Raw genomic sequence first — 10,900 nt, 5'->3', positions numbered from 1 at the left:
GTCTTAAAATAGGTGGTGATGTTTTTCTGTCCACTTACCAAGAGAGAATGAGAATGGACTGTAAAACATATGCAGTGGCTGAAGGATTTGGCATTAAGTGAGCAACCTGAAGCCAAATGGTTTGCTTCTGCATGCAGACAGATTTGATTTCAGAGGAGCTGAGACTTCTTTACCCTGCATGTGAGCTTGGCCTTTTATCTTTGTTTTTCCTAAATTTGGTTTAAATTGTAGAGATGAATCAGGGATTTACAGGGATGAGAATGTCTGTGATGTGCTTTGGCTTAATAATAATGAAAGCTGTTGTTATCACCACCACCACCAATACTTCGGGGGTGAGGCAGTGAGGAGGGATAGCTGTTTGCAGCTTTTTAGAAGAAAAGCATAGCTTCAGGTTTTTGCTTGCACTGTTATATCTGCAGCGCATTATCAACATCAACTTTTAAATCTCCATGAATCTGTCCTTGTTGAGCTCCAGCCTTGCTTAATAAACTTGATCCTTACACTTTTGGTAAACAAGATAATGTTCAGTGAAAGGGAATATTTATCCCCTGTACAATGTCAGGGCTGTGCTCCATAATAAGCATAATTTCCTGCTGCTTAGTTCTCCTGGTGGTGGAGTAAAAGTAATCAGGGTGTGATGTCAGAGAGGGTGAAAGGGTTTTCAGTTATTTTCCCTTACATCTGAGAATCTGGTCCTGGGCAGTGTTCTCTGGCAGGGCTGCCTTGCAGAGCAAGTCACCAGCCTGTGAGAAGGAGCAGCTTGGAAGAGCTGCGTTGCTGCCTGCTGTTTGAAACCTCGAGCGTAGAAAGCTATTTTGGTGTTTTGCACTCAGTGATCAAAAAGCATGGCTTAGGAGGATCACCAAGAAACCAGCAAATGGTCTTGAAAAAGATGTCTTTGAAAATCTATTCAATTGGGCTTCTTTTTATCCAGGCTCATGTTGTTTGTCTCTTTCTTTGTTGCTGTGACAGCTAGAAACTCGCTTTTCTGTATTTATTTAAATGACAGATATGCCCTGTATCATTCGGTCCAGGATTTGAGGCTTTAAAGAAAATAAGGACAGTTCTTAATACTGCAGAAGCTGACAACACAAAGTGGCTGTCTCCTCAGTGTTACATTTAGGCAATCTATTTTAAAAACAAGATTGAAATGTTCCTGATCTCCTAGGGATTTGGCTTCCTGATACATAGCTTAAGGTATTTGACTCTGAAAAATCTAAATTTTTACGTTTTTATATGCAAAATCTGTTAGGTGTATTCAGTGGGTCTTTACCTAATGCTGTCTTCAGGACTGCAGCTGTAAGCAGGTGGTTACCTCAGTGTCGGTCACGTCAATGTTTTGGCATGACCAAAAAATATTGATATGCATCATGTCAATATTTTACATTACTATTCCCACCAGCACCACTCCAGCACACCAGAGAAACTTTAAAATATGCTTAAACCTATCTTTGATTCTGACAAGGAATCTGGCAAGGAAATGTGTTGTGGTTTAGATGGTACAAATAATATGCCTTAAACTGAAGCAGCCCGTGTTTCTTCCCCCTTTTCCTCTCACAGGGATGAAATGGGTCGGAACACCTGGACTGAAATGGCTGTGAGCATCTCTTGGGATGAATATGGCTACCCGTAAAACAGTCCCCCATCGAATGAGATGCGAGTAGCTGCTTGTTTTGCCCTAGTTTGTTTTTCTAAGCAAGCATTTTGACATGCTGTGTTTTCTTTGATACCTGAAATTCCAGTGCAAGGACTTGTTCAGTTTTTCAAACAAGTGAAAAAACAAAAGCGAAGGATCCTGTTGTTGTAACCTCCAGTAGCTTGTACTGAGAAATTCTGCCTGATAAATAGTAATGTTGTGCTTTATTCTTCTAGGGGCGGTAAGCCAGAGATGACTGACAAGATGTCGAGCTTCCTTCATATTGGAGATATTTGTTCTCTCTATGCAGAGGGCTCAACAAATGGATTTATTAGCACTTTGGGGTAAGAACAGCTGTTCTTTTATACTAAAAACATCCATAAGAAAGACTAGCAGAACTCAGCTAGCTATGCTGAATGTGACTCCTAGAAAATAGAGGGTAAAGCAAGGTAGCTTTTTGTACGGATTTGGCCCTAACTTTAAAAATTACCTGAAGCTAGTATGGCAAGTTAGATATTGGGAGGATGGAGAGTGTAGTGATGGCTATGGTGTGGTTTTGATACACTTTGTGGGGAGGAAGAAACTCTTCAAGTTAAGATATGGGTAGAGGGAATGAACGCAAGCAAATTATTTTCATGTTGTTGTCTGTCCCGTGTCCATCCGTGTGTCCCGTCCTGTCCCTCCCTGCCCCCCAAGTTAGGAATGAATAGGCTCTGGTGCAATCTGCTAATTGGCAAAAAGGATGTAGCATAGGCAATGTCAGTAGTTTACAAAAAACAGTTTGAAAAACCAGAAGAAGCCCTGAGCCAAACCGTTTGTGTACCAGTAACTTACCGCTATGACTAGTTTTGCTTTTGTTACAGTATTTGAGGCTTCTCTTACAAACAGAAATGTTCCTCTCCAGTCAAAGGAGAGCAAGTTTTAAATCTTCAGCTTTGCTGATGGCCAGCACCCTGGAGCTGCCGTGGGAGCTGTGCCTTGCTGGATCCTGCCCCCAGCGTGTTCCCCCCCAGAGCTCCTTTGTGCTTTCTTCTGCAAAGATCAGAGTAGGTGCTCTGCAGGAGAGTGCCTCTTAAACAGCAAGAAGTGTATGCTTCCTCATTAACCAAAGAGTAGCCATTCACATAGGAAAAGGAAGAGTTTGTAGAGAAAAGCCGTGGAATTGAAATAGATCTCTGATAAGTGACAGGGTTTGTTTTATTCTGCTCAACTGCTGCTGAGGAGGAGAAATCTCTCTGAACTCAGAAGCTGGCAGTGGAGCTGCGTACTGATTTGGAAGACTTTGCAGGGGGCTGGATGAGAAGCTTAAAGACCACATCTGCCACCTTGTTTCAAAGCAGTGAGAAACTAGAGAGAGGGAAGTGGCATGCATGGCACATTGCTGTGGTGGTACTTCAATATTGAATGAACAGCAAAGAAGCAACCAGGAAGCTTGGTGATATGGTGAGTGGGCAAGCACACAACATGCTCTTTCTCATCTCCAGTAGCCATAAGGGCCTCAGGGTGGGTACAGTGACAGCAAATTTGTTTATGCCTACTGTCCAGATGGATCTGATAAATGGAGCTCCTAAGCAGGGTACAAAGACAGCATCCTGGTAAGTCTCTCTTTTTTGGAATCTCATCTGAGTGACTCCGAACTAACTTGCAGGTTTAGTCCTCTAGCTATTAGGATTCTGGAAAATAAGGGGGCAGAGAAGGAAGCAGACACTGAAGATGCACCATGATCTATTATAGGAAAGAGAAGAAAATATGGGATTCTGCCAGAAGGGAAAGAAGGTATGATAAAAGCAAGGGATGTAGTAAGTAGGGTTGGTTGAATAGTATTTGGCGAATGTATTTGACAAATTTCCCAGGTACTCGTCAAATATGACATGCACACTCTGCAGTATTCGATCAGCTGTGTAACTGGCCAAATACTATCTGCTGAAAACTGGCAAAATGAATTGAGCGATACTATACATTTGGCTATTTTTTTTTTTTTCTTCCTAGTATTGAAGCAAGTTTGGCAGTAAATAATTCCGGAACAAGTAGAAAGTTGTTATGTTTAATCCCATACAGTGCATGATGAACAGTATGCAGTGGCTGTGGCTTTTGATGGCATTGCTGAGCAGATATTTTTCACCATGGGTAGTCCTTTCAGACATTAAAGGCCCTAAGCACATGTATTTTCTCGGCTTGATGAGATGCTCTCCTGGCAGGTCCAAAGATCCCTTAGTGTTACGAGCATCCTCTTTGATTTGATTAGTACTCTTTTCAGGTAACTGCATTACATAATGGCCACACATCTTCTGAGCCTAATTTAAGCCAGAAATCCCAATTGCTATGTGAAACATGAAAAGCATTATCATCTCAATAAGCCTTCATAATCAAATTAGCTTTGTCCCATATTTAATTTAGTCTTTGTCCTGCAGAAAATTAAAGAAGCAAAGGAAAGATTCGGTGTAATTGTACTCTATACCATGTGGAGTTTTGACAGTCTTATGTCATAACAATGTGTAATGACTTGTTCATGTGGTTAATGAAGGTTGAGAAACGGATACCACTGTACATTCTAATGTCGTTCTAAATCTTTGAAGAGTGTTCCCATTTAATATTCCTACGACATGACTGTTGCTTAATCAGGACTTTACTCTTGCTGTTTCCCAAACTCAGCGCTGTCGTCATTATGATTACCAGTGTACAATATATCCTCTTTTGTGTTTTGCACCATGTGAAATTATTTTCATAGTAATTTGGGAAGTTCCTCTTTACTTTCAATTTAATCTCAGGATGAGAGGGATATATTGCACTGAGATTGTCTCTGTGTGAGATGATCAGAGTAACCCGTTTGACTTTCGATATTTTTTTGGCCCTTTGTTCACTAGAAGCAGGTGTTTCTGTCAGCTCAGATATTAATACTACCAGTCTTGCTGGAGCACATATAAGTGTATATAATACTGAACAGGGAGAAAATCCATGGGGAAAAAGCAATTTACTGTGAATGTTTGCATATGCAAATTTTAGATGCATAGAACTGTTGAGTCCACTTAAACTCTCTGATCTCTTAATTTGTATGCACTTCATTATTTTCCATGATTGTTGTCTCAAGATGCTCCCTGCATGTAACCGGCCTCTGCAAGGAACAACTCTCATATTCTAGGTCTCAATCTTTCTCAAGTTGATTCTGCATGAGAATGGACCTCTCAAACTTTTAAGACCTTGGAGTTTTACTTTCTACTTCTGCGTAGAAAGCCTCTTTGACAGATTGTTTTTGAGGGGTCAAATTGAGTCATTTAGGATCAAATCAGAAACTACGAAGTATTTGGTTACAGTTGCATTTTCATGATGTACAAACAGTGTTTGGTAGAAGTGCAATTCCATGTTGATCCAAAGCACACTACGGGCAGAGCAGTCAAGACAAGTGCATCTTCACTGTTTTCTGTATTCTTTGGGCTTTGAATTGACCCTGTGGGTTTTTTGCTGACGTGTATTCCCAGGAGAAGCTCTGTCCTGGCATTCCCTATTGGAATCTCTTGGGTTCACTAGTCCAATTCGCCTCCTTCCTGGTAGAACAGGAGGAGGTTAGTTCAATCCCTTGACTTGTGTTTATGACCGGTGAGCAGGAGGGTGTATTTATGCCTTCCTTTCTCTTGGGAGTCAATTTTTATTGTGGCAGTTATTCTTTCTGCCTTTTCTTAATACTTGAGGGCTCACAGGGGCAGTGTCCAGTTTGCATAGTCATCATATTTTCCTGTTCTCTACCTTTCATATAAACATATTTGCAACATCTTTCAAATCTGTCCAAGAGGCAATAATTGTTCTAAGGCTGTCTCTCACCTAACTAGAATATGGGCTGTTCTGTCTGCACCTCAAGGAGGGGACATAAAGATGATGCAGTATACAGGAGCAATGATTTATTTATTGTCCCACCTATCCAGGAGCATAGCTCTGGGCAACAGTAAAAATTAGCTGCATGCTTCTTAGAAAGATTTGGCATAAGTTGGCATTTGGGGAATGTTTTCTGCTGAAGTGGCCACTCGGATAAAACACTGCAAATAAACAACTTTGGGTTTGCTAACAAGGATGTAAGGAATTGCAAGGGAATAGAATCTCATTTTACTTCTTGTTTCTTTGCAGCCTTGTGGATGATCGGTGTGTTGTACAGCCAGAAGCAGGTGATCTTAACAACCCACCCAAAAAATTCAGAGGTGAGTTTATTAGACAGCTTATTGCCCTTCTGGTTGGAAGAAGTCCTTCCTTTGGTACAATCATGTGTAACTATTTTTGATCTCCATGCTTTCTATAGAATATTTGAGTGTTATCTTCTTCCATGAAGGGCAACTCATGAGGGGGGAGAAAAAGTATATAGGTGTGAATGTCTGTGTGAAGTGAGTTGTGGGACTTAATGATTTGTGAGGGGGTGGAGATGGGGCTGCCAGCTGAGGTTGGCTTTCAGATCTGTTCAAACTTAGTGGGCATCTGTAAGTTTAATTTTTCTCCATACTATCGTACATGCCATTTAGTACCAAACTTATCTCAAGAGGAGAGGAAAATGAAAAGGAGCGAATGTTTGTAACAACTATTGTTGTTTGACCTCATTTGATATTAACTAGGTTTGACTTGACTTTCATTCTGCCAGGAAACTTATGCTTAGTGATAAGAAATTAATGCCTACTTCTTTGCATGGTTTGGCTAGGGCTGATTTGTTTCAGAAAAATCTCAAACAGGAAGAGAAGTATTAAGTGGGATTTTGCTTGGCAAAACCTTCTTGAATTCTTTCTTTTTTACCCCTTGGTTGCATCTTTTACCCAAAGGATAACTCAGCCAAATATTCTAAAAATTTGATCTACCTTTTATTGCTGTTCTCAGATGTAGCAGCAACTGTTTGTCTTGTTTCTTTGGTGGATGAATCTTGTTTCCTTGGTCATACTTTGCCTTTATCAGGGGCTCAGAATTACAATAATTCTGTTCAGGTTAGGCCAGAACTGCAGGTGGTTGCCTTTGAAAATCACATACCTTCTGTGCTGCTGGTTTTGTTTGCTGCTGTTTGTTTTTTTTTGCCATGACATGAAGATGTCTCATATAATGAAACTCTCTTTTTAGAATATTGCTGAAGTCTGAGTTCTTGTTGGTTTTTCTCCCTTTTTACTGGAAAACTAAATAGCTGATGATTCAAATACTTGAAGAGGCAACCTGGGGAAGTTTTAGCGTTCGATGTTAAGCTCTCCAGGAAAAGAACAATGGTGTTACGTGAACTAGAGCCCTGACTCTAGGCATTTCTTGATGTTAAAATCATATGAAGGAATAAAACCAGGTTTGACTGAGACTGCTGGGTGTAGAAGGAGGGGAGGGGAGAGAGAAAAGAATGAGAAAAAGGCAGTTCTTGCTAGCACAATGTAGGAACTGCAAGTACAGAGAGACATTTGTCTGACATAAAACATTGTGGTTAGACATTGTAAATGTTCTCATATTACTTATAATTTACACATGGAGAGAGAATGGTGTGAACCTTTTCCAGCCATTGTAGTTACTTCACTAAAGCCTTCATGGGGAAGTTTATGCTTAATGGTAAATGACAACAAAAGTAATAAAATTTTAGTAGGTGTTTCTGTTGTTTATATACATGCTTTATAAGCGTAGTCTAAGATAAAATGCTTTCCGTGTTATTATGTTCAGAAGAAGTAATAATGAAGTGTATCGCACCATCCTCAACACAAATGGAAAATACCCCTTGTTTTATTTTGAAGCAAAGGCACCCAGAGGCTCATCTGGGGTGTTGTATGGGAAGTTTCTGGGAGGGTCAGGAACTACAGCCACATCTCTGCAATCTTTGTGTTTTGTGTTCTCTGGGAGGAGCACTGAACGTGTGACTTTGTGGCCAGTCTCAAGGATCTTGCTGTGGGTAGTATTTTTAAGAAATGTAGTTCTAGCTTCTCTGAGCAGATCTGTCTTCTGTGGGAAGATGTAAAACAGTTGTAAGTATAATTTTAATGCTTAATCAAAGTGGTGAGAGATATCCAGAAACAAGATTCACTGCTTAGATATGCATACATGACTCTAAGAAAATTCAGTGTGAAACTAAACATATATATCCCTTAGCAGAATTAATCCATCCTGCTTTTTTCTTAGCCATGGGTGTTTCAGGTTTGAAAAAAAATCTTGTTGCCTAGGCTACACTTAATCAGTTGCATCTCGTGGCAGCAGCAAGGCCCTGGTCTGCAGGGTGGTGGTTTTCCTTTTCCTTTTTCCTTTTTCCTTTTTTCCTTTTCCTTTTCCTTTTCCTTTTCCTTTTCCTTTTCCTTTTCCTTTTCCTTTTCCTTTTCCTTTTCCTTTTCCTTTTCTTTCCACTTTAGACCCTTGAAATACAGCAGAGCCGCTGTGCACAAAGTGGTGGTGTGTACACACCATCCTTCTCCCTGGAGAGACCCCCCCTTGTACAAACAGCAGCTGATGGTAGTGCTTAGCCATGAGTACCTGCTGTCACTAAATGCTGATAACCTGCCTGTGGTGTGAAAATAGTCCCTGCCTGAGGAATGCATTTCTAAAAGCAAGCACTTCGTAGCTGAAATGGAGGTGGCTTTTGTGTGCTAGTAAGTCACTCCTTTTAGAAATGTTGGCTTCAAGTTGTCCTAAAGGAACATTCAGTGAGGGAAGCTTGGTGCGTGTTTGCATGAACTCGGTTGAACAGAATGATTTGCAGCAGCACGACTGGAGTTGGAGATGGGAACGAGAGAGCCTTTCAGTCTGCTTAGAGGAAAACGTACAGAGGTATCCTGAGGACACGAGGGCTTGGTTTGTTGACAAAAGTTGTGGAAAAAGTAGGCTGACGGATTAGTCTGGTGGTGGTGGAACCCTGAAAGGGATGAAATGCAAGAGGAGGCCGAGAGTAAGATGGGATAGCGTTCAGGTAAGACTTGGAGTATGGTGTGAAACTATAAATGAGATGTTAAAAAAAAGAAATAAAATTGAGAAGGGTCTATTAGATGGAAAAAAACTAAAGTGCTGGAGTTGTAAAGAACTCTAAAGAAAGTTATGTAGTCCAACACCCTCAAGTTACTATGAGCATTTACCAGTAGTTATTTCACATATTAAATGCTGTTGTGCCTGTAGGTCTTTAAAATATTAATTTGATCACTTCAAGGTGTGAAGGCCGATTTTTTTTTTCTTCCTTTTTCCCATCCCAATCAGAAGTAGATAGCACCTGAAGTTAATGGTTTGAGGTTGGATGGTAATTATGGTCTGCTAGATTTCTGTGGATTTTTTTTTTCATTCTGGCTTTCTGAATCCACTTTAAAAATGGTGGTTTGGGTGTTTGTTTTTTTTAAAGTACAATGTTTCTCTGGCCGTCCATGTTTTCAGCTCCAACTAATTCAAAAGTCCTCTAAAACTGCCTTGCAAAATGTTAAGACTTAAGAGTACGTTCTTTAGGGTGTTTCTTTTTAAAACTGTTAATATGAAAATTCTTGCGAAAGAGTATTTTACTTAACTGTAAGTTAATTGAATATTCTGTGTACAGATGAGATTCATGGAAAAAATCCAACTTGTCGCCAAAAAAAGAAAGTGTGACAGTTCCTTGGTTATCTTCACTGCTTTGAACAAAAAAATATATTTTACGTGTTTTTAAAGCTGGAATCACTGCTGTAATTGCTGTCTTTGAGTATGACTGTGCATCTGAATAGTGACTGTAAATGAACATCCTTTTAATATGCATGGATTTATGTGGAAAGTATGAAGTACTGCTGACCCTCTAGCTAGGCTAAAAGCACCAGTGTTTCATTAGAAGTCATTGGTACTTAAATGCACAGAGTGCTATTTTGCAAATTAAAGTCAGACCTAGCAATAGTGGCGAAGCTGAAGCAGAGCCCAGGGCTGATAGTTTTGGGCTCTAGCTGCTGGGTCTATGCCCTATTAGTTAGTTAGTGAGTGCTTCTGCAGAGGTTTTGTTTGTGTTCATTTTGTATTGGAACATAGTGCTGCGCTAAGCCAAATGTGTTTGTTTAATGCAAGACACTGCTACTACACAAAACAGGCTGTCTGACAGCCTTCTCAGGAAATTCCTTACGGCTCTCGAGTTGGGATGCCAATCTGTCTGCCAGACAGAGGCTCCAGAGGCTTTGGATAGCTGCGTGAAACGCAGGGGGAAAGGGCACTTACTGGGTTAATTTGTCCAGCAGCCACCTCCTTCCAGAACATTGTTTTAGTAGTTGCTGGGCAACACTCTTTTTTTGGCAAGATGTTCAAGGAATGAACCCATATCTTAGACTTAAAATACCCTCATGGTGAAGCAGACGATGAGTAGTTCAAATTGTTTGTTCTTTTGATCCTAATCCATACTGTATGCTCTTTCTGAGTGTCGCCTTCACAACATGTTTGGTCAGGCTTGTCTGGGGGGGTTTGGGGCTGGCACTGAGGGGCTCAGCCTTTGAACTGCAAGTTCATCTTCAGTAGAAGAAATTATCTGGGCACTACAAAGAAGCTTTAATATATAGATAGGTATATAAATAGATAAACAACAAATATATATTGATGCACACCTATTTTGCTGTATTTCTCTTAAATTTGCGCTGTGCTCAGCGTTGATGAAAGTCAATCCGCTCCTCCATAACAGAAATGTTTTGAGTTATGTTTTGTTCTTCATAGCTTTGCCATCAGTGTTCTGAAGCTTATGCACTACTGCTTTATTTAATATGAAGGAAGCCATATAATTTATGCAGTACTGATTAGAGGCTATGAAATTATGTTGCATACATACAGGATTATTTCTCTTTATTTATCCAATGCAAGCTTGTTTATAGTTTGGCGTTAGAACTGAGATTAAGGGAATTTTCAGTTGAAGGGTCACATACATAGTTTTTGCAAACATTTCAGAATATTGAAAAACAAACTCAAATACCCAGATCCCTCTGCCTGTTAGTTTTGGAAAAATATTAGCCGCATATAGAAGTGTACTTTCTAGGTAGTAAGGTAGTTCAGTACTATCCCCTGGACTCGTCAAGAATAATTTTTTGTGGTATAAGCCTTTAGGTATCGTGTTCAGCTTTAGGTAAGTGTGTAGCCTCAAATCCTATTGCTCTCTGTATGCTCTCCATGCATACTTTTCCAAATCTACTTGGGTGGAACCAATTATATCACCTCAGATTGTTTTTCAAACTTTAATGTGAAATAGTCTGAATTGTATGACTTTCAGCGTATATTAGATGAGTTTGAGTGGGTGTTCTGCAGAGATTTGAGGGCATATTCCTGGAATAACAGTGAGAAGAAGAGGGGCGACAGACGTGAGCTGCA

At 40.1% G+C, this 10,900-nt stretch overlaps 1 protein-coding gene across 1 annotated transcript in view; it reads left to right on the top strand.

Annotated features, from left to right (window-relative positions):
* Window positions 1–1,888: 1,888 nt before the first annotated feature.
* Window positions 1,889–10,900, top strand: part of ITPR1 (inositol 1,4,5-trisphosphate receptor, type 1) — a gene marked incomplete at its 3' end in the record, with an annotated part of 143,837 nt that continues 134,825 nt past the window's right edge. The window contains exons 1-2 of the mRNA XM_010087777.1: window positions 1,889–1,980; window positions 5,753–5,823. Coding sequence (XP_010086079.1) covers window positions 1,889–1,980; window positions 5,753–5,823 — 163 coding nt within the window. The remainder of the gene's footprint in view (window positions 1,981–5,752; window positions 5,824–10,900) is intronic.

This window comes from Pterocles gutturalis, unplaced genomic scaffold, assembly GCF_000699245.1.
Source record: "Pterocles gutturalis isolate BGI_N339 unplaced genomic scaffold, ASM69924v1 scaffold26351, whole genome shotgun sequence".
Taxonomy (NCBI): Eukaryota; Metazoa; Chordata; class Aves; order Pterocliformes; family Pteroclidae; genus Pterocles; species Pterocles gutturalis.
This window is presented reverse-complemented; position numbering and strand designations above follow the sequence as displayed.